Source organism: Corapipo altera, unplaced genomic scaffold (assembly GCF_003945725.1).
Source record: "Corapipo altera isolate COAL_440 unplaced genomic scaffold, ASM394572v1 44, whole genome shotgun sequence".
NCBI lineage: Eukaryota > Metazoa > Chordata > Aves > Passeriformes > Pipridae > Corapipo > Corapipo altera.
The window spans coordinates 13,258,002-13,282,751 of NW_020884880.1; the positions used below are offsets into that span (position 1 = coordinate 13,258,002).

The 24,750-nt window shown below is 39.2% G+C and overlaps 1 protein-coding gene across 8 annotated transcripts in view; it reads left to right on the forward strand.

The window, feature by feature from the left end:
- Positions 1–24,750, forward strand: part of CREB5 (cAMP responsive element binding protein 5) — a 256,030-nt gene that overhangs the window by 179,389 nt on the left and 51,891 nt on the right. For all 8 annotated transcript variants that reach the window (XM_027639345.1, XM_027639339.1, XM_027639340.1 and 5 more), the window contains 2 exons: positions 2,151–2,277; positions 4,399–4,509. In XM_027639345.1, the coding sequence (XP_027495146.1) occupies positions 2,151–2,277; positions 4,399–4,509 (238 nt within the window). The remainder of the gene's footprint in view (positions 1–2,150; positions 2,278–4,398; positions 4,510–24,750) is intronic.

Here is a 24,750-nt window from a genome sequence, read left to right on the forward strand (position 1 = left end):
CACAGTACTTATTGCACTTTCTCACAGGATTACACCATATATCTGGGAGACATTGTCTTGAGGTTTTTTGGGGTGATATGAAGATGTAAGTACATTCTATTCCTCCATCAACAGACAACCCGGGAGGTATAGGAAGAACTCATTGTTTGTATCTGAGATATGTTTGTTGCTGCTTTGGGATTTCTTTTTTCCCCTTCTGAATAAGTACTGTGTGTGTCTTGGAGGATTTTTAAAACACCCTTCAAAACACAGGCTTTTTCTCTCCATGGAGAACCAAGACAAAAGGACGGGTTCAGTCGTGTGCAGCTGCTAAAGAGAGGGCAGCTGAGGGCAGAGGGGTGGGAGGAGTAGGGTGTCTGAGTATGAAGGAATTGGCAGGGCAAGGATTTTGAGATGGCATTTGTTGGGACAGAAATGTTTCTGGGGCAATGGGTTGAAGAGAAGAGGGTTGAAGGACTGCAAGTCCAAGGATGGGAAATATTCGGGAGTTTTAGGGACAAGTGGATTAAGTTGTTTGAACTCTTGGTAAAAGAGTATGAGACTTGTAGGTCAAAAGAAAATGGTTTTGCCATGAGACAGGTGCATCCATTTTTGGAGCCTGGATGTGGTGTCCTGCATACTGGATGTCTGTGAATCCCATTGCTCACAGCCTTTGGAGTCTTTGCTTGTTGTTAGATTACTGGAAGTGACCTCTAAAGTTAGAGAAGGGGTGTACATATTCATGATTGCCAGTACAACTTAAAACTGGAGGGCCAAGATGTAAAGCCCTATCATGTGGTGTGACACAGTTCAGACCAAGTGGGATAAACAACTGTCTTCTCCTTTGCAGCTCTAGGGTTATGACTCTGCTTCTCTGACCATGTCAGCCCAGTTTTGAGGCTTTCATGGCTAGCTGTGGATTCATCACTGAAGCAAAGGATGCTTCTGCCAAGGCTGAAAATCAGCTGTGATGGTTAGAGGCTCTCATCTTGGACTCTTTCCATGCTCCCCCAATAGAGGCTCTTCAAGCTACCAGACTATGCTCCCTTCTCTCCAGTCCTTCTTGTACCTTTAGGGGTAGCTCTCCTTCCCAATAAACAGTGTAAACCACATGTTATACTGCAGAGCAGTTCTTTGTTCTCTGAGAATTTAACATAATGTACTCATACTAGCAATGTTTGTTGAGGCACTGTACGTGAAAACTTTCTTATTTTCCAGCTTTTTGAAAAGGTAACGAGTTATACTCACCCCAAACTTCAAGCAACTCATACCTTCTTCAAAACCAAAAAAACCCCAAAACCAACAAATAACTGATTAAGTAACTCCCAAGACCACATTCTTAGAGGCTATTTTTAAAGTGTAGTTTTGTTTAACCTGTTAATTTTATGTTTCTTCTTTGTGAGTGGGCCTGCTTTCTCAGATGCACTCTTTTCCCTCTGCTGTACTTTAAAAAATCCTTCTAAACCTTTTAAACCCCCTTTGCCAAAATAATCACTCTGCTTTTTTATAGTCCATACATTTTGCTTTTATAAGCTGCTTAATCAGAATGTAATTTTCCTAATTTTCTTTCTACTTTTTTTCCATTTTCTGTGTCCTGGTTCTGTGCTAAGTGGTAAAATTAGTAACCTTGCTTTGGAACAATGGCTTGGTAGAGTTTCACAGGAGAGAATATCAAGACATGAAATACTCATTTTAGAGTAGTTTATTTACAGGTGATAGAATTTAAAAAATTATTTAAGAGCGGATAATTTTCTGTCACAACCTGCAAAACTATAATCCAGATATTTTTGTTCCTGAGGGCTGAATTTACAGCAGTGCACTGATGTGGTATGCCAAGAAATTTTCCTGCCTTGTTTGTAGAAATCTTTTGCTGGCCACTGTAAGGTGCAGAGGTGCATAGACTGAGACCAGCTGATACATTTACACTCATGTTATATCAGATGAACTATACTGGTGCTTTAACTGATAAACAGCAGAAGGAAGGTGATTCATCTTCTTCTTCAAAACTTTATGTTCCACTGATTTATGCAGGAAAGGACAAATCCTGGACTGGTTTATCTGTGCCTACTTGTCTAGAGCTGCCTGTGCCTAGCAATGGCTGGCATGGTAAGGCTTGTTTAGGTCTCCATAGCCCATGACAGCTTTTTTACTTTTCTTTTCTTCTCTTCTAGGCCTGTCCCAGGTTCTCTGTCTTCACTACTGCACCTACACAACCGACAAAGACAGCCTATGCCTGCCTCTATGCCTGGCACCCTGCCCAATCCTACCATGCCAGGATCTTCTGCTGTACTCATGCCTGTAAGTTTTTTGGTTTGGATTCTTTTAGCGGGGGAGGAAGGTTGTTTTGTGCTTGATTCAGTCTATGCAGAGGTGAAAGTCTGCTGCATTTTGTAAAAATCAAAGTGAAATGTGTTAAGGAAGCTGGACCTTTTTCAGTGCTTCATCTTACACAAGAGTATTTCTGATACAGTTAACAACATGCTAATTAGTGTGAGAGTGATTAGAAGCAGTTTACATGAGACTACAATTTCTGATTCTCACACTTGGTCACATAGGTGAGGTCAGGATATCTGTTCTGGAATGAAAAGATTTTTCTGAATTCAGACAAGACTGGAAAAGCCATTTACATAAGTTATATCGGTGAAGTCTAAGTAATCTTTTTGTTTGTGAGAGATAACCACTTAACAAGAAAGAAATGTGATTTACTTTTCTGACCTGTTAACTTGCACTTATTTAGATTTAGGTCATGATCATTGCTCATCTTTAACTCATTTCTGCAGGGATGGGAATATTTCCCATCTTATTATGGGAGCTAAAGGAGTGCTTTCCAGTTGTAGCTTCAAATTCTTAAATGATTTTAACAACATTTTCTGTATAAGAGACTTGGGCAGGTTAGGAGTGGAGATGAGTAAGGATAATATGGGGAAGGAGAAGTTTTTGTTTCATTTCACGATATTAGGTTTGGAAGACAACCTGGGAGAAACTGACCATAGGAGGGAGGAAAGTACTGCTTGTTCTGGATTTGCTGGAGCGAGGGGGGCATTCCACACGTATACAAAGATTCAGATTTGGCTGCTATTTGATCAGTCATTAATAAGTTATTACTTAGTAACTTGTCAATAAGGGTCTCCTGGAATACTGACCAGGAAGTTCAACAACAAAAAAATTAGACTTTTTAAAAATAAGATATTGTGGGAAGCTTTTTTCCTGGCATAATTCCCAAGGAACATGAAATGGAGCAAACATCCAGCAATGGTGTAAGTTCGGTGTCTTCAGGCTGCTGCCAGGGAACCCTTTGGGCAACTTTACTTGCAGATGAGCAGGTGTGCTCTGGCTGAGAGCCACAGAGACGTGAGCTCGCAAGTGAGACAGATGCATTCAATGCTGGCTGCCCCGGCTGCAGCTCCTGCCCCTCCTGAAAGGGCTGCAGGGGAGATGGTAGTGGGAGGTGCTCCTACCCCACGGAGAGGGGGTAGGAGCGTTGGCAGCGGCAGCTATGCTCCACCAGAGAAGCAGTGGGATACTGACATCTCCCCAAGGCCCAGCACCCATTCTTGCAGGCATCATGGAAGGTGGGAAACAATCTCACCACAGGGCATGAAAAATACCCCCCCCTGCTTGGAGACCTCAGAAGGATTCAAAAGCTTCTGTGCAAGAGCCAAAGATTTAGGGGACTGGCCCAAAGCACAGCAGGATGCTCAGCTCTGGCACCACCATAACCCTGCTTACCAGCTCTGCCAACGCCTAGCAGTGTATGAGGCTTGCCTCTTTTTGAGGAACAAACTCCAGGAAATGATTTTATACAGGACTTAACGCCATTAGATTTTGTTTGAAAAGTGTATCCCTCCCTCTCCACCTAGTGAGATTAGCTTGCAGAAAGGGCTCTGAATAGCCAGGAGGAGTTCTGCTTTGTTTTTTGCTATCTCAGCAGTGCATGAAAGTTTCCCTTACAAGACATATGGAAAACTCTTCTCATCTGAGTAGTCTGAGTGAAGGAAAAAGAGCCAACTTGTTTTCCATATGCTTGAGATTGTAGATTTTTATTTATGCTTTTAACAAGCTAATTTGGGCTGCGCTGGTAGGGGAAGCTACAATTTTATACAGTGATGCTTTTAAAACCACTTAACTCTGAGTGTTGTTACACTGAGAGGGAGAAAATCATTACAAAAAAGTGCAAACCTGGGTGGCTGCTACATTTGTTTATTAAAGAACCCCTTTCTTTATAATTGGCTGTGAGTTTTCAGGGTCGATTCTGATGAAACACACGCCTGTGTGCATACACACATTCAATTCATGACACAGATTATTTTTTCAGTCATGACTTGAAGAAATAAAGCTGAGTCCATTTAAAAAGAAACCGAGAGTAAATTCTTGCAAATGTCTCCAGATGTTTTCAAATATTTTTTTTTCTTTTAAAAGATGGAGCGACAAATGTCAATGAACTCCAACATCATGGGGATGCAGGGACCGAACCTCAGCAATCCGTGTGCTTCACCTCAAGTTCCCCCAATGCATTCAGAAGCCAAAATGGTAAAAAGACAATTTTTTTAAAATTACTGTATTTTCTCATATTGCTCTTGCATACCGGTTACCCAGACAGTGGGGGATGTAGCCAGACACTGCTTACTTCATTCTTAGTCATACGTTATACTCTTTTTTAATATGCTGCAGTAAATTGCCTTTGTTTGTATGAACTTTCAAGATGTTCCTCGTCCTAACTGAACTCTCAGTGAAAGGCAACTGAAGGGCTATCTGATCTATACTGTGTTAAATAGGACTTTTGGTACAGATTAGTAGAATTTAGGCAAGTGGTCTGTCTATTTCTCTAATGGTGTCTGTGCTCCACAACTTGACTTAAAGAAAATTGTCAGTCAATAAAGAGTGCAGTAAAAAGTGTGTGCTGTGGAGGGAGTGTATATAGTCCTCATTTTTTCCAGATAGGAGTGTGGCATGTCAGGGTAGTGGCAGTGCTAGAGAAGCACACCAAACAACATGTATGAAACTGGGATATTTTCTTTTTCTAGAGTACAACAAGGTAGTTGCCATCAAAAAGAAGTGGCAGAATTTGGACAAATGTAGTTAATTTATAAAAAAGTGGTTTTTAAAGTTGTTCTACATCTTACAAGTCTTCTCATGCATATGTACTGGAATAGGATTAGTGTAGGTAAACTAAACTACAGGTGGGCATTTTTAAGTTTTCCCAGCTTTATATGCACTTTTGTGGAGGTGTTCAGCACTGATATCCTTGAAATCAAGTTCATCAATGTAGAAACACTCTGAAACTTTCCAGTTTCAGAACTGCTGTTTGCTGGCTAGTGGAAATATGAGGACAGAAGTTTTTCTTTTAACTCTGCAGGGTTTTTATCCTCTGAGGATATCTCATAGTAGTGGAAAACAAGAGTAACAGAACTTCTTTCGGTGATATTTTGCCCAGTTAACATTGTCATTAGTGAGACAATGAAATCAAACTGACAAAGATTGGGCAACCACAGGTTTTTATATATTTCTACTTTCATGACTGGTACAGCTTTTAAAGTTGTTGTCATTTATCCTGAGGCAAAGAAAAATATCTTTTTGTCTATAAGTATAAAAATGCATGCAAGAGAGTCTGGGTTAAGAGTAACAACATATACGAGCTTATTCTACCTCTGTTTTCTTAGATTGGATAGGTCATGCCTTCGTCTCAGTGTTGGTCTGGGTTAGGCTGTTAACCCAGCCTCTGTTAACACTCCATCTAAAACCACACTGCGTAAACATGCAGCCAGTTGGCCAGAAGAAGAACGATAGCCAAAAACACTGGCTCCCCCAGCCAAGGAAAACCTGTGGTCAAGAGTTCTCTCTGCTGTACCACACAGTGACGGTGACATGCCAAATGGCAACAGCATCTGCAGCAGAGCTTGTTAAAAACTTTTTGGAATAGGCAAGTGTTTTTTCAATGCAAGTGTAGCTGAGCCAAGCCAAATACTCCTTGGCTGAATAAATCCAAAACTGGCATCTGTTTTGGGGACTAAAGGTTCTGTAGTTTACTCTCTCCCAGCACCCCCTGCCTCTTTTTTACTGGAAGTGTGAGGCTACTTAAGAACAAGATTAAATTATTGCAGCATATGGTGAGAATTCTGTGCTTTAATAACTGAAACTGTACATTAATATAAATTACTTTTTAGTCTGGGTAGGCAGGTTTTGTCCCTAAATCTAATGTATGAAGGCATGGTTCTTTCAGATAGAAAGTGCTATCCAAAACATGGTATAGTGAACAAGCAGCGCCTTTGCTTCTCAGAGGCTTTCTACCACTCTTCCAAGGGTGGAAAACATCTGCACACATTAACTCTTAAGTGTAAGAGGTAAAATTCAGAGCTCCAAGACCTTTCTTATTTTCAAATGCAGGTGGTTTGTTGGTTTTTTTTTAATATTCCATATTTCTATATTCTAGTTTTATAGTTTGTTTCAGTCTGAGCACACATGTAATGTAAAAGGCCTCTTCATTTAGCCAACCACTTTGAGCACTATGACGCTATTAACAACACTTGGTGTAAACACAAAGTTGAAAAAAATGTGGGAAATATTTAGAGAAAAATGATTTCTTACATGTAAGTTCATGGATTTTAAATCAGAATCATCTGTATTACAGGCATGTTTGTTCTTATTATTAACTGTTTCACTTTTCTTCATGCTTAAAGCATGAAACTTCATGTACTCTGGCAACTTTTTTAAAAAAGGCAAAAGTGAGGGTGCTTAGTACCTTACTGGACTGTGTCCTGCATTAGGAAGGAATTTTAGATTTCGCTAGATTCTGCTAATGCTGTTTCTGCTGATGCATTCAGCACTTCTTATGTTCTTTTTGGCTGGCCCTGCTCTAAGAAGAATGTGTATGTCAAACACTAGATAGAGTCATCTAAGATGCTTTCAGCTAGTGACTGAAGTAAATGGAGAAGTCTGGGGAACCTTGAGCCTGATTCATCAGCTGTCCAAATCCATGGGAAATGGATCAGCGCCTTTTTAGGGCCTACATGAGCGAATGCAGGATGGGCTCCTTTAAGCATGAGACCCAGATGTGAGACCAAATCCTTCTGGCCTCATGAAAGTATGTACCTGAGCAATGCAAGAATGATTTGGTATGCAGCAGTCATAACACTATTTGGTGACTTAATTTGCTTCCATAAAATGCATAAAATAATACCAGTATGGATGCTGTGTGATGCCAGTTTTTTAAAAGAAAGCAGATAGGCAGCAAAAGATTCCCACCCTTGATTGGTTCATATGTGCTGCATTATTACTGTAATGTTTCTATAATAAGCAATTTATTTATCTATATGTATTTTAATCAGCTTGTATTACCTGGCACTTATGGAAAGCCACACTCTGCCACCCAAGACTCTCATTTCCTGGTTTATTTTTTTTTGGAGAATGTTCCATCAAGTATTGCAGATGACATCCCAGAACTGATTTAATTTATCACAACAATCTCAGTTTCCCTCACAGTATGCCTCTCAATTAGGTTATCACCTAATGCTTTAAAACTGTCCTAGTAAATGAATGAGTGAACATCTAAATCAATACTGCTTTCTTCTTAGATTCAGAGCTGAATGGATCAAACCCTTATGCTGGCTACCAAAAACATACATTGATTTTGTGTTAAAATATATTGCATTGGAAAGAGGATGAAACATATAGCTCTTAAGTGTATGTGGCAAAAGTACACAGGGTAGCATGTGTAGTGTATTAACATGTGGTTCAGTAGCCTGAGAGCATTATGAAATTGGAATTGTTGGTGGTGCTTTTGCCTTAATATACTGCTTACGTACAGTTTGGTTTTGCAGTTTCAGAGTATTGGAGGTTTTAGAACTCAGAAGTGCAATATTGTGTGGATTACTGGAGTGAAAGATAAATAGTGTTCACTGAACTGCTGGAAACCTGAGCGACAGCAGGTCTTTTCGATGGAGCCGATGCCTTTCTGTCTGAATGTTGCAAGGCATTGATCTTTACCTGCAGAAATTTATGACCTCTGAAAGGAGGTGTAAAAAGCAGGCTGGCAATGAACATAATTGAACTTAAAAATACAGTTTTAAATTTGACCTGGTAATTTTTTCTTTTACCCTTTCTGTCTACCACTTGCTGGATATGTAGTTTTATAAAATTTAAATAAAATATAATATGTGTAGCTTGGCTGTGCTTATATTCCTGACAGAATATGTATGGTTCTTTAAAAAAGAAAATATTTCTGCATGAGAAGTGTGTAGGACTCTGGGCTATTTTTTTGCCTTGTATGCATTACTAAGTTGAACAGTAATAATAAAAAAAATCAATTTGAAAGTGTCTATCAGATGAAAGAGTGAAAACATAACCAGAAAAGAAAAGTAATAAATCGGTAGTGTGCATGTTCCCAATTATAACAGTAAAATAACTGAACCTCCTAATTCACCTAAGAATGCCGAACAGCTTTGGCAGAGGAGGAGGAGAGAAGTGAAAGAAATTGCATTGAGCCAGTTGTCATCAGCACTGGTTTTTATTCAACTTAATGAGAGCTAAGGGTCCAAATCCTACTAGTGGCTGTGAAAATCCTGGTCCAAGCATCACTCAGCTCTCCATCCCAGAGGAAAGGCAGGACTGGCTGCGGGGACCTGGGTGCATTTCTTACAGCTTTTAGACAGGCACAGCTTGCTTTCTCCAGGAACACAGTAGTCAGCCAAATGGGAAAGGCTCAGCTATAAAGGTGGAGGGCTTTCATCGGATGTGGACTGGGGTCTGAGTTTGGATGGAGCCTTCTGCTGCTTGTTTTACAAATAGCATGTATTTCCATGCTGGTTTACTGTGACTGTGCAACTGGTGCAAAGTGAGAAACAGCTGGAGTAAGCTCTTACCTTGGCCCCGCTTTGATATTCAGCTCAGCCATTGCAGCAGCCATTGGATGTGGAAATGAAGAGTGCTGCCCTAACAAGCAGTGGTGTGCTGGGACAGCTGGTAGCCTTGGGAAGTACATCCCTCTGGATTCTGGCTCTGGGCCCAGGTCTGCAAGGTTTCCATACTGATTTGAGGCAAGAGGCTAACATAGGTAGTCTAGGCAGGATCAAAGCCATTGAAGCTCTAGGTTTAGCTACTTAACACTTCATGACTGAAGATACTTGGTTAAACAAAATAAACAGTTTGAAGTCTACATTTTCCTATCAGTTAGCTGGGAAAGGAGTCACTTTAATAGAGCAGCATGCACAAATAACAGAAAGAAAAATGTTGCATCTCTTCAGAGTTTCAAAAGGAATTGCTTATCTCATCCTTCACAATAAAGCAATGAAAGAAGCATAAGAGAAGAAAGAATGTGTAAAGCAAAGTCTTCCAAATAAAAAGTGTGATGAAATTTCCTGTATCAGTAACTGAGAAATGTTTTCACAGAACGGACAGTTAAATAGTTAAAACCCACGATGCTTCTGTAACTGTTGACAAAGCTCCCTAATCTGAAATTGTATCTCCTGTTATATTTGTTCTTATGTTTTAAAGTCTCCAAAACCAAACTTTTAGTGTGCTCCTGATCTGTGCTTTAAAATATTCCCCAGGCAGTAGCTTTACCTGCAGACAGTGTGCCTTGCTGTGGATTAAGGTATTATCATGATGGGTGAAGCTAACTGTATTCTGGTTTGTTTATTGAAACAGTACCTTGTACCCGTCATGCCTAAATTCTGGATTATGAACTAGACAGGGTAGGAACTAATTCTTCTCAAGCTGTCAGTGGCTCAGTAAGTTCACTAGGGAAGCAAGGCAGCTCAGTTACTCATAGCTGCTGCGAATATGTGGCGAATATCTGGTCTTACTTCTCCTGAGTGCATATGAATTGCGTTGCTTGTTGTAGGCACAAGTTGTAACAATTCCTTGCATTTTTCTTTCTTTGTGTCACTTTATCCTGCCGTGATCTTATCAGCACTATTTCCCCAGAAGAACTTGTATTTTTATTATTTTGTTTTCCTTGATTCAGCTGGGTGTTAAAGTGACCTCGCTTTCTCCCCCACCCACCAGCCCTCACCCTTTCTCTTTTTTCTTTTTCTCCACCACCCTCACTTTCCTCAGAGGATTTATCGTCTTTGTAGATTTGTTTCTCTTTTGCCTTTTCCCTCTAGTGTCCACCCTGATTTTGTAACCATAGCAATAATTGAAATACAATTGTAATATTTGCTTGCTGTAGCTATCAGCTAGCCCAACACATGAACTGCTGGCTTTTGTATGTCATAAGATTTTGAAACTTAAGTCTGATGCATCCATATACGTGAGGATAACTTGTTTGGTGCCCAACTGTACCCTAAAGAAAAGATTTTGTTTGCGTTAAGTTGTGTGTCAGTGGGCGCTGGTGCAAGTAAAAGCAAGTCCTTATGGTAGTGAAGCCGGGGAAAAAGGAAAATGTAAAAATAAAGTTAAGGTTGCGTTACAGGGAAGTTCTGCTTCACATAGATATTTGTGATATTTTCAGTCTTTTGCTTGGAATATGTACAGCTTTAATTTTCCAAGATTTTTGCAAGATCCATGAATAATGTAAATTGTTTTGCACTTCAGGCCGCTGCACATTAAGCCCAGTGTTTGACTGGGATGTGCTAGTGCATCTCATAACAAGGAAGGGGCTTTGGGTTGGAGGAGATGGTGTTGCACACTTTAACAGCCTCATATTTTAACCACTGAGGACATGAGAGCTGGAAGCAGAATTCTCGTGGCAATAAATCTCTTCTCTATGAACAGACTTAAAAAGCATTTTCTAAAAACTATATAGTAGCTAATGAAGCAGTTTATTAATTGTGATAGCCTTCCTGTGAGATAAATAATTTCAGACTGTTGAACTGAGAGAGAAAAGTGAAGTGACTCACTAGAGGCCACACAATTTGTCAGTGGAAGAGCTGAAACAGGCACAGAAGAATTTCTGGCTGCCAGTTCAAGGAAACACAATTTTTGTCTGAGTAGTATTTATGTATTTTTTTTTTCAAGTTAATATTAATGTTGGTAATATCAATATAATTGTTGAAATATAGTGTTTTTTCATGACTAGGAAAAGAATGGGGAGGCTGAACTCAAGCTTACAGGGGGTGCAGGCTCAAATTTAGGATTCACATCCAGTTGAAGGTGGCGGTTTGTGTTTGGATTTAATACCCTTGAAATTTCCTGAACTTTACTGATGAAATTTTGGCTCAGAATGATAAAAATTAACTGATCTTCTGAGACTTCTGTCATCTGAGATGATGGAAGCCTTGTGAGATCAGCTTCCCTGGCATCATGGCTTTCACTGAAATCTCAGGAGAGCACTTACTTTCACATAATGTCAACCATATCCAAACCAGGACTAACGAATACCCCTGTAGATCTTCTCCTAAGATCAGAGGCATATTTGAAACACTTCTACAAGCTGTGTGCAGTCTGAGGAAACGTTCACAGCATTTGTTGTGTCCTCTGTCAGATATGGCCAGTGACACTTTTCAGTGGTGGGAGGGCTATATATACTGTCTTCCAGATGTTCATTAGTACAATTTTTCTTATTTATGTTCGGAGAGGTATTAACAAGGTAATTTAAAAACTAGGACAGGCTGAGTCTCCCACCCTGGAAATACTTATGCAGGAAACTTCGCTCTGCTCTGGTTTTTACTAGCAAATTGCTGGCCAGTAAAGTTTATCTGAGATTTTGGTGTATAAAATGCAATGAAAAATCTTCTCAAATGTGCTCTGTAGTCAGACTGCATGGGATGTGGCATAGTTAGGTGTGTCCTCTGCACTCTATATCCTCTTTATTCTACAATTACTGCATAGCCCACTTTACGGGACACCCCCATCATGCCCCTGCTTTACCCCAGGGAACCTGAGCTCTCTTTACTCACAGTTTGTTGCTTGTGTGCTGAGGACTAAATGCAACTTCTCTGGCAATGTTACTCTGCTTTAGATGGTTTCCCCCGTTTAAGAAACTTACGTTATGAAGAAAACAGTGAAATAACTGACATAGCTGGAATATTGCAGAGACAGGGGGAACGTGGACTTTGACCAGCCAAAAATGAACTAGCATGAACAGATTTGAGTAAAACATTGTTAGGGTTTTTAGGTAGAGGATTTAATTTATGCAAAATCTTCCTCTTCTGGTCATGGATGTGCATTTTTTTCCTGCCATTTAATATATTAAGGTCACACTGAAACCAACTCATTTTCATATTGGAAAATATTCTACAAATCTTATTTAAGATAGTATCAGATTCTTCATTTAGTGACAGTATCAGTGTGGAAGTACTTTAATTTAGGGTTATTACCTTTGTTATATTACATTTTCATTCATGAAAGCTTGACCTTAAAATTATGTTGTAAAAAAAGAAAGCTTTTGTAAAATATTAAAACAGCGGCTAGGATTCCTGTAGTTTTGTTGCTCATTCTACTGAAATTATTTAAAGCAAAATATCCACCTTTTCACTGCAATTCCTTTCCTCTCCCCTCCTCTCCCCTCCTCATTTTAATTTTTTGATATGAGTGTACAGAAAGGAGAGACAAGCCTCACAAACAGCTCAAAATAAAATTTCCTAATCTTCTATCTTTACAAAATCAGAGGCAAGATTTTTGGTGTAGTCAAAAATTACTTTTGAAATTTAGCCCTGATCCTCAGCTGGTGTAAACCTGTGAAAGTTGAATTCAAAGGAATCACATGGTTTTTGCATCAGCTGAGGATATAGTTTATACTTCTAAATCTCAAAATTTCCTTTAGCCGGGCTCTGGCCCTTCCACAGTTTGATACTGCCAGGTAAGCATTTTGTTTATTTTGGCTTTAATGTTATTTTATTTCGAATCCATATTTTATATTCTACAGAATGTTCTACAGACTACATACAGTGTGACTACAGAGAGCATTTGGGAAGATTATTCATGGCATTTTATACACTAAATATTTAGTACTTATTTGCCTCTTTTTTTTGCACACTGGTGTTTTGACCAGAATCTTATATGAACTTTTTCTTCCTTAATTTTTCTTAACTCTGCTTCCTAGAAATGTTCATTACATAACTTTAAAGGTAAATTATTTACTCTAAGCCCCAAAATAATATCAGGAGTTTTTATGATGGATTCATCATAACAAACAATCACCTGGAGTTTTGTGACAGGTATTGGTACCTGTCCCTAATGATTCATAATGAAAAATTGCCAGATATTTCTTTGAAAATGATGGATGATTCATGTTGTTATATTTAGGCCACATTATTCTGGAATGTTTAAATTAGACTAAAAGCCACCTCTGAATATACATGTGCAAACATAGAGTACATTTTTAGTTTCCCATCTGGAAATACATATAAAGTCCAGGACTGTTTTCAAGTCTCAAGAAATATTGTTATATTTTTATTATGGTATTTCAGTTCACACTCATACTAATATGAAAAGTTTAGTAATGGCATATCCTCAATACTGCCCTCAAATGCCAAGGTTACATATGAAGTCCAATGGGATCCAGCAAATGTTTAAACTTTTATTAAAGCCCAAAGCCCAAAATAGACTTTACTAGACCTGTACAAATTATTTTAAATTATGTAAATATTTTTAATATGTCTGGCTTCTGACAGAACACCACTATACCCTGAAGTATGACATTTGCCATACTGTGCCAACTTTTTGCTTTTTTTTTCTTTTTTTTCCCCAAAATACCTAGCATCATTACTGGATTTGACTAGAGCCTGCTTTATGTGCTGCTTGTAGTTCAGGAGAAATGAATGTAATGAGGATGGACTGTGTTCTCCGACTGTTAACAGAGGCTCTTTAGCATGAGGTTAAGCGTGAACTTTGTTTTGGCTGCCAACATAGCAGCCAGGAGATACCCAGGATAAGGGTGGGGGAAGTCCTGATCTGCTTTCCATCTAATGGACATGTGCAGCTGCTCTGCAGGCTGGTGTCAGTGTGCAGTGTGTGAGTGTGTCAGAGAGAAAATTATGTATTCGGGGTTTTGTAACAGATACTGCTCTAACTTCATCTTCTTGGAATTTTCTTAAATTAAAAAATCCTGCCAAAAAATTAATATCTGGATGTGTACAAAATCTGAACTTCTGAGTACTTCATTTAAACAAGAGGCAGTGTAGGCAATAGTGACAGTTAACAATCTGAAGAGCTCCAGGTTTGTTGGTCAGATGTTTGTAGGTATGCGTGTTTGTGCACATGTCCATTTTTTTTTTTTTTTGTGGTTTTGGTAGGTCTTTTTTCTTCCTCTATTACGTGCAGTTTTACTGAGCAAACATAATCTTATCTATGCCTATTCACCTAACTTTGTCCATCTCTTTATTTGTGTATTACCTTATCTTTTGTTAAGAAACCACTTTTCCTGAAATACTTCAGAATGCTGCAGAACAATAAATGTCTGAAAAACCCGCGTGTGTTATCCAAAACCCACGTACTGACATTTAAGGTGACTAGCATTTGCACAAAGGAAATTTGTTCGGCTACATCAACTTGCAGAGGCTTGTCAGTCTTCTAAATCATGTTAGTGGTGGATTAGTTTGATTGGAAACTTGATCCAAGCAATGTTTGAATTAGTTGCATACCGAGTTCCCAGAGGTAATCTAGAGTTTATGTGAAAAATGGTGTATAACTGCATCAGTATTGAGATTAAAATATGAATGAATTGCCCTTGGTGAAATTTGTGGTTTCTGGATTTGTTTAAGGGTACCCAAAACCTTCATTTAAATAAGAAAATAAGGTAGCTTGATCTAATTTGAAAGATTTTAGAAAGTAAAACTTCCCTTTCTACTACACTTAAAATTCAAGATGTTTTTATGCTAGTCTTAGTATAACAACTGGTATATGTGACTCATGACGTTAGTTTAATGCTGCCCACAAAAATCCAAATAGCGTAGCTATGACTTGTAGTACCCATCCAGCATGTACTTTCCTCCTACAGGACGAAAGTATCTATAGGGCTCCTGATCACTGCAACCTGGGCAATGACCAGCTGGATGAAGCAGCTCTAAACTTCCTCACTTTACTAGCTCTGATCTTTGGTTTGTTCCCACCAAGGTGAAAACAAGAGATTATGAACATGTATTTTTCTGGAGCATGTAAGATCTTTCTGCAGACTTCTAATGTCTGAAGCAAAAGAGAAGCTCTCTTGAGTTGCTTGTGTGAAGGAGATGATAAGCAACCCAGATTAAGTCCTGGATGCCTTTAAACAAATTCTGTTTAAAGAATCTAAATTCTGTTTAAAAAAAAAATCTGCTGTAGATTCTGTCCTACCAGTTACAGAAGAGATCATGACTTGCATGTAGTCGAGAAATGGCATTTGCCTGAAGTCATGATCTGCCTGCCTGTCAATCTCCATCCTTTGTTTCTCAGTGGGATGTTAGCATCACAAGTGATGGACCTATATCCACATTAATGGGACAGCATTGTATGCCAGGAGCTCCCTACAGGAGCCTAGGCAAAAGGGAAGGACAGAAGCACAGCAGGCTCTCTCCAGGCTCCAGGCACTTCCAATGTTGAAACTGGGCTGCCATACCCAGTGAGGAGAGAGGGTCCGCAGTCCTGGTGCTCCAGAGGTATAGGAGCATATGTGCTGTGGGAGTAAAGCAGGACCCTTCCTCTGTGGTGTTTTTAAAACACTGTGAGAGCCCAGTTCTCACTGGCAGACATCTCCTGACCCTTCCTGAGCCTTGGTGTAGGGTAGGTAGGCACTGGGGTGGGCTTTTCTTTCTGTGGGAGCACATGCAGAACAGCCATCAGTGCATCCATGTCTGTTTGGCTGCTTGTCTGCTCTGACAGAGAAAGCCACCCATGACACACCCCCGAGCACCTCTCCTCTTCTTTTACACACCCAGTAGGTAATCTTAGCATGGTATCAGTGAACAGTCTACCTGTCCACTTGAATCTCTATGTAGCATTTGATGTATTTCCCTTAATAAATTATGTACTTGGAGGAGGAATAACAATAGCTGAGATTCTTGAGACAAGAAGAGTCACGTTACCAGAAGTACCAAAAAGGCTGATTAAAATTAAATCGTAGCAGACAACAGTTGTGTTACAAAGGAAGGCTCGATTACAGCCAAATCACTTTCTTTGCTAACCTCTGACTTATTTATTTCTCCTGCATGCTGCAGTCTGCATACTCTTTCTGGTTCTAATGAGCATTAATTGATTAGCTGGATCTATGAAGAGCTTGAGCACTCGTAAGTACTATCCCAGTGGGTACACAACTAAATAGTTTATGAGATAATTAGTATTTTAATGCCTTTTCTAATGAGCCTTTTCAGTAATGAAATCTCATGAGAACATTATTGGTTCATATATATTTCTTCAGACAAAGCAGAAGGTAAGCTAATGCTATTAAGAGATTTTAAAGCTGGTTTATAAAATGGTTTTTAGTAACTTATTTTTGAATACTTGCCTTGGTTCATTTTGCTTTATTAAAAAAAGAACCGTCCTAATTTCTCCTGCTGCTCTGCCTCTTGCACTACTCTCTCCTGACAGAATTTCACACTATACTGCAATTTCAAATAATTGGGATAATTTTTGAGGCTGCTACACGATCTCCTAAGCTCAGCTGTAAGTAAATAATACCATACTGTCTGAGTGTGTTGTTTCAGATGTGTTCTCATCCTGGAAAAAAAAACAACTCTGTGCCTGGCTGCACAGTGCCTTGGATTTATGACTGTGTCAAGTTTGAGAGAATGACCAACCTCTACAAAGCTTTTCAATGTCAAGCTGAGTGCTATTTGTAGGCTTGAAAGCAGCACAGAACTTGCAGCCATACAGGCAGTTTTTACTTCACCTCCTCCTTTGGCATTGTTGGTTATGTTCCATTTTACCTAGGTTTAACCCATAGTGGGAAGGACAAGTCCTGTGTCTTGAATTTTATTTTTCTGATGCCTAAAAAATACAGCTGAAGATGGCTTTTCTGGGAAGAGTTTTTCAGTGTGTGAGTGGCTGATTTTATCATTGGTCACAGGGATTGTCCTTGCTTTTTGTTCTCTGGAGATCACAAGATAGCAGCAGCTTCTATGTTCTCATCTTTTAGGGCTCACTTCTTCTATCTGGGAAGCACAGTCTTGTCCTGAGTGGCACTTGAGCTGCAGTTTAGCAGCATATAGAAATGAAGGGAAACAGCCTGGACCAAACAATGAAGCACCTGTGCTTTGGAAGCCTCTTTAATAAACTAGTTTTACGTCATCTAAGTGATATATACCTTGAAATGCTTTAGAAACTTCATTTTAAGTCAGGGATGTACAAATCCTATTTAACACTAGAAGCTGTAGGAGTAAAACTGCAAGAAATTCCCCTATACAGATCTCATTATATAATGTAAGGTGCAATGAGTCTAATTCATCCTTGGGGTGTCTTTAATGGTGTCAGCACAGTTTCGCAAAGCACGGATTTGGCCTAGGGACATTACCACCATAAAACCCCACTGTCTTCTGCTGGTATTTCTCTCTTTGTCTCCAAAGCTTTACTGAGATTTGTCACTGTGTTATATTAATAGCTTAGTCCTTGTTAGTGAGTCTAAGTTATTAGTAGTATGGGTGTTGTTTTCTTCAAATGAATACGGAAAGCTACATTTTCCGTTCGGGTAACCCTAAAAGCTCCCTCCAGAACATAGAGAAATGGTGTCCTTAGACTTTGTGTAACCTTGCTTGCAATACATGCGTTAGCAATGCGTAGGAGATGAAGAACGCCCAATGCTGACCACTGCTTTCCACATTGCCTGCCATCTCCACACCCTTTTGCAACACAACACCCAACTGCACAGGGAGGCTAATGCCTCCTGTGTCAGCTCCTAACTGCATCTGCAGTGTCTTGGGTTCTCAGTGCTCACCCGTGCAGCAGTGGAGCCCTCTTGTCAAGGCACAGTCCAACACAGTTTTAGAATGGAAGCTAAACAGCCTAATCTGTTCCCTTGGCTAAGATATGGTAGCTTCTTATGTTTATTGTTTGTTCAAAATGCAAAATAAATCAGATTTGCCTGCCTTGTCTTCAGAGATGAGCCAGCCCCCCAGGCTCCTCTGAGACCCTCTGCACGGTCAGCAACCTGACAGGCTGCACCCACGCCAGTGCCCAGAGAGGAAAGTTCAAGTGAGAAGGTGCACATCAGGTTACCAGCCCAAGAGTAGAGGAAAAATATCCTCAGATAAATATTTTGGTTTCCATTCTGGAAACTTCGTAGAGGGTGTTGCTGCTCTGTAGTATTCAGAAGCTTCCTTAGAGGAGAAATGGTCCCTCATCTGTCTAAGGGTAGGAGCACCTAACTGACTGTCTTTCATGGCCTTTGGACTTTGCTAAACACTAATGGAGCACAGTAAGAATTAAATTGGGGTGGTGGGCAGAACAGGTGCCAGATGTTCGATTTGAATTGGTAATATTTCTTTTAAACTTGGAACGGGCTGGAGTTGTTTTCCTTACTTTTCCTGAGACTCTCTCTATTTGTTTGTGCTTTCTGAGTCATCACCTGTCTTTGCCAAGACTTTATTATATCTAACAAAAGGTATATTATTGATGTACTGTGGCATGCACAAAGCCTTTCTATGAACTTTGTTGGACATATGGTCCTTCCAGAATCATTTTGCTTCCTGTTTCTGCTCCTGAACAAGGAGGAGAACAATGCTTCAGGCTCTGCTCTGACAGTGTGTAAATGCTCAGCAAGCTTTGACACCTCATCTGCTTAAAAACACAGCTTTTTCAGCTTCTTATGTATTTAGATCAGCCCTCTTACCTTTCATTCTGTAGTAACATGTATGTATATACATGCATATATATATATGCAGTGTCTTTGGTGATTGCTAAAAGAACAGCAGAGAGGTAGGCACTGAAGAAATGTCTTGTCTCTATTAGAAATACCTGGAAAGAGCAAAAAGCATTTAAAAGTTTGACACTTTCTGTTCCTTTCTCCTCCTTTTGCATACCATGAGATCATGATTAATGGCTTTGTTGATGTTTGGAGGGCAGAAATCACTTATATGTTCAATTCAGGAAGACCTCTGAATCAGCAGGGCCCAGGGGAACCAGCAGTTCTGGGTCTGGAAGGACCCATGATGTCATCTCATGTAGGCACAGGGGATGCAGCTATTACTTCTTTAGGCATTATTCTTGGATAGGACTAAGGCGTGTGGGTTTTTTTGGCCTTGCAAACACATTAATTCTGCCCTGAGCAATGGGAAGATTCCCCACACTCAGGGGAGGCTGTTCAGGGTGGGGAGAGTCTTAATGTGCAGGATAGGGGGCTATTGGGGGTGTACAGGCAGAATGACAATCAGACAGGGTTCTAGACTTTGCAGTTACTCTTCTAGTGATGCAAACTGAGTTCAAAGGAATGGGAACCTCTAAATGAAGTGTACTTGAAATAAAGCTACTATGAGATAGAGAAATATACACAGTAGAGAAATAGGATATCTTGACACTTATTCATGGCTTTCCTAGGGTGTCTTGGACTGTATAAACTCACTGCTATTGTGTTAGTGAAACCCTAGATTCCCTGAGGCCATAACTGTTACTGAAATTTAACTTTCGCTTTGAAGAAAGAATAGAAAAAGTAAATTTATTACAGTAGTGTAACTCCTGTCAATCCCACACATAAAGGAGTATGAAAAACACATAGTTTAAGAAATTATGGACAATCTTGTAATTTCATAATGATTTCTTTCCAAATAATGTGCATTTTAAGAATACATACTTTCTGTATAGAAGGAGGAGTGGAGTTGAATGCCTTCTTTTTCTTCAGCCTTTTATTTCAGTAAAATAAGATGCTATTGAAGACACATTGGGTAGTCTGTCTGGTGTCCTTGATGAGCTCTGCAAGAGATACGCTATCTCTGTTTTGCTTTTAAGCTAAATGAATACATTCAGAAGTCATGGAGACTGTAAGCATCATATTCTCAGGATATCTTATTTCCTTACAACCTACTAAACTTTAATTGAGAGTCATTGCGCGTTGTATTTATGGTTCAATTTAGGTAATGTTTACTTATGTTTACATATTGTGCCTGGCTAATAGATGGCAGATACAGAGTGAAATTAAAATACAGAGAACCCAGACAATAAACATCCCAATTCACAGTTAGACTGTGAGTCTTTGTGCTTCTTCATAGTGTCATTTCAAAATCTAATTAAGCAAATGCTTAAGGAGTTTGAGGATCCAAGCCTTAAATTGCTCAATTAAATTACTTTTGCCTATCAGCATGAGCTTAAGTGTCAAAGAGAAATTTACAATAAGGAACAAATATTTAGGATGAAAAGTATGACATAAATTAAACTACCTCAAGCCAGAAATAAACTGTTAGCTAACAACACAATATGCAAACTAGAAATCTAGGGAAGTGCAGTACGTCTTATCACAGGGTTGCCTATTTTGAAGAAGATAGAGCAAACGTAATACCTAAATGTCTGAACTGTTTTCTGGCAATATGCTACTATTTTGCATGTAGGTATTATTTTCATTACTAAGCAGGAACATTTCCTTTCCCACCTGTCAGTCATATTTGAATCAAAAAATTATCCCAGTGCATTTGGGGGCATAGGGAACAGCATGTAGTTTAAACTAAGTAGGAGGAATATCCTACTTTATGCGTAAATAATGTAAAAAGCAGGGATGCCTTACATGGTTAAGAAGTTAAATTTCCTTATGAATATCACTGCTCTATTTCAATAACAGTGTTATTCCTGAGCAAAATAAAAAAGATTTCTGGATTTGTAAATGAAGCTGAAACCATGGGGTTCGCAGTATGAGGGCCACCCTGAGTACAATGTCTGCATTAATCTTTGCTCCTTGCACAGAAGGCTGGAGCTGCCTGCCAGAGCTAATGAATGGATTCTGACTCTGCCACGTTAGGCTATTACCAAATACAAAGGCTGGTCACAAATTATAGTTTGTCTGATGGCTTCAGATATAAGCATTAGAAAAACATTTGCTCAACAATAATAATTAGTCAGCAATAGAGGCAAGTTTTACAGATTGCTTTAGAGCACTGAGGCAAATGTGCCTTTCTGTGGGAAAAAGCCTGTTGCCTGTCTAGTGATTCATAAAAAGCAAAAAAAGGCACTTTAGTTACATCTTTTTTAAAGGTGAGACCAAACCACAGCGTTTCTACAAAACCCAAATAACCTCAGTCTTTACTGCAAGCACTGTAGTGTTTCAGAGCACTACTTTTCCTCCATTAAACAGCAACAACAACAACAAAAATCTTATTGGAGAGTTGTTCCTGGCTTGTATTAGGGTCATGCTTGCACAGATACAGTGCTTCACTGAGTGGATTCTATTTAGCTTAAACCTTAATAGTTAAATTAAACAGAAAACTCACAACTGGCTCAGAGGAGCTCAGCAAATCACCAGGCACCCTGAGCTGCTGAGATGCTTTCGTTCTTTAGCAATGAACTCATACCTTGGGCTTTTGTATTCTCGGAGAGAAGAATCCATAGTTCAGAGAACTGCTAGAAACAGGATGGTTAAATGAAGCCCAACAGTAAGCAATTCGTGTTACTGAAGCATGTCATTGAAACTTGGCACTAGTACTGGGTCGGAGCTTGTGCTGTGGAATGGCTTTAAGTGCTTGTCATCCCATAGATACCGCTGCAAATGTTCTGTACTGTCTCTCCTTTCCTGCGCTGTCTGGGAGAGTGAGTACAAGAATAAGTCTATGCATTTTCATTTGTTTGAGTTTGAGTTTTCTGTGCTTTGGTTTCAGTAGCATGGCTATTAGATGAATGAGGTTGAATCCATGCCAGGAGAGATGCAAAACAGCCCATTACTTCATTGTGTGGTTGATTTGCGTGTTTGTTTTAAAAGTTTGCATGTACTAGTGAATGCAAGGGGATGATAGCATCTAATAATTGTAGTGCTGGCAGGAGCAATGCAAGCTTACCCACACAGCCTGCCAAGGTACCTCTAGTCTGGCTTGCAGCACCTTTTTTTTTCCAGTGGTTGTCCTGCTGCCGTAGCACAGACCCAGAGAGCAGCTTTAAAGTACTCACAACTGGCATATGCAGGGAGACCACCAAATCAATTTTCATTTTTGATGTGATTAGTTTTTGACTGCTATGTTCCCATATCTTGTGGCAAGGTACTTAACAGGGGGTTCCTGCTGTGAAAGTCCTCGTTTCCACTTTTGCGCTGATGCAACTAAAGAGAAATTATTCCCTTCCCAAACCGATCATTCTGTGAAAGATTTTGAGAGGGATCTGCCAAGAACAGAAAGTATGAATAGATTAACAAATGCTGGTAACCCCTGAATTGCAAAAAGGTGGAGTTGATCTCTGTATGTTTGCACACTTGCGTCAATAGTGCAGAGAAATATAAGACTGTCCTACAGAGCTGATAATAGTGTCAGTGCATACAGTTTGCTTCAGTTATTGTCGTTCTACAGTACCAAGTGTTAGTTAAAGGTATCATGATGAGGGCTTCCTCTGGTGCCCATATCGTCTTGACATGGACTCAGACATATTAAGGACTTCAGTGGTACAATCTGTAACAGGGACTTCTGTCATCTAGAACAACAGAACATGGTTGGTAATTAAATAATCAATTTTTTTAAGAATGTCTTTACCAACGCTAATTAAAATACCTGTAATTGCTAAATTATCTCATTAATAAAGATAAATCTCCGGATTATTTTCTGTTTACTAGGTTGCTAGGTGTACCTAATGCATCAATATGTGTAGAAGTATTCAATGAGATTGCCAGGTTTTTTGAAAGATAAATAGTTTTACATGCTTCAGAAGTAGACTCCAATTGGCTAAGGAATTGGCCAAATGCTAAAAAAGTGACATCATTCTTGGCAAGTGATAAAGATGTATTTTTGTTAACAGACATTATATAAAAAGTGCACTATACTACTTCTAAGCAAAAATCCGTGTGTAAGAATAATGCAATGTCTTTTAGACCAGAATCGTTTTTAAAAGAAATTACATTTACTGACCAGTCCTGTGTACTAGTCTGTTAATGCAGTGTATTTGTTCTTCTATATAATTTTTTTCTTTAAATAAAATTAATACGTATGACATGAATGCTTTTAAATCAATACCATTATTTAGCAGAAAAATGTAATTATTCCCTATTAATTCTTCCATCAAATCCATGTTTGTGAAATAGACATACAGTAATTGTCTTCTTGAGTCCAATCATATAATTCAACTTTCAGCAATTATGTTTTAACTTAATTCCAATGACTGATTAAAACCATGTGTATTCAGGTTTAGATAGATGTGCTTACTATGGGATTGTTAAACCTGCAGAAAATATGTTTTTAATAATCCATTAGTATTTAATTAGCATGCAATAACTGTCTTATTAAATCTAAATTAAAACCTTATTTGAGGCATGTAATTGAAAGTGCCACTGGGTAAAATCTAATCTGTCAGGGATGAATTTACATAGAATAACAATGCTAGACTTTTCTTTTCCACAGTTTTCAAGGTCTTCCCAACATTTGCTTAGTCATCACAGTGGAATCTTGCAACAATCAGTTTTCTGCAAGTGCAGCATTTAAAATGTGTTTTGGGTCAGAGTTGTCATCTTTTGAGAGTTCATCTTGATTTGAAAGATGATTCTTTGGGGAGAAGATGAGGAATTCTTAAACTTTTACCAGATGCCAAAATGTGTGTGAATGTTTCCCACTAGCCAGTGAAGAAGGAGAGATGGTTTGCAACATACATCACATGGTTAGGTGTCCCTCAGTGCCCCAGCATACCCTGACAAACATGAAAGGAAGAGGTGGTTTTGTGATTATATCTCTTTACAACGGAAAAGTTATTACTACATGTTGATATGTGAAGGGGTCATGCAAAGTAACTAGTGAGAGCAAATTACAGTAAAATTAGACTATTTACAGAAATTGTGACACTTTTCACTGTTCCAGGATAAGAGGGATCCATAATCCATCCAGGGATGTGAATTCATAAATGCTACTGGTGAATTTGCTTCAACAGTACAGCTGAAAGAGTCTGAGTAAATTATCAAACCAAATTGCTTACAAAATTCTAAACATCATTGGTTTGAGATTAATAGCTACTTGAGTCCCTGTAAAGATGTGTTTAATTAACTGGCTAACAAATTTCTAGCAAAAATCTCTCTGATCTGATCTGCAGAGCCCAAGTTTGCTGTTCCCTTTTCTCATCATAACCCCATGGTTCCTTGACAGTAAGTGGGAAAACTGCAAACACAGGAAACGCAAGATGGAAGAGCTGTAATTTAGCAAGTGAATCCCAGGAGATAATTTTCCTAGGATATTTTATATTGGTGCTTACCCATTGTCAAACTCAGTCTGCATTGAGTGCTAGTCTCCATGGACATCAAAGTCTCATTTGGGAACTAATCATTATCTTACTTGTATCCTTATTATTACCTTGATCTGGGCAATGTCCTCATGAACCTGAGACAGTTCATCAGATTGGGATTTGGCAGTAAAGGATGGGGTAAGTCCAGATGTTGATGGGGCTGTCTAAGGATCCAAGACTGTGGTTAGGGAGTGCATAAAAGATTACTAAGGATGGAGAGCAGGGAAAAGCAGCACAATATTTTGCTGATTCCGTAGACAGTGTTGGCCAGCAACGCCTAGAGTGTTGACAGACCTCAGTTCCTGAGTTGTGGTGGACAGTTCTGTCCATTCTCAAGCTGCTCACAGGACAGAAATTCAACTCCTCTCTTTTTATTAACAAGCTGGGGAGCATGAAGATAAAAAAAAATCAACGAAGGATGTAAACCAAGGAAACTTTCAAAGGGGAAGGAAGACGCTTGAGAGCAACCTCATCTATGGCAGAAATGTGGCCTTTGAGGGAAGACAGGAACCTGCACAGTGCAACAAGCAAGGTGAACAGAGA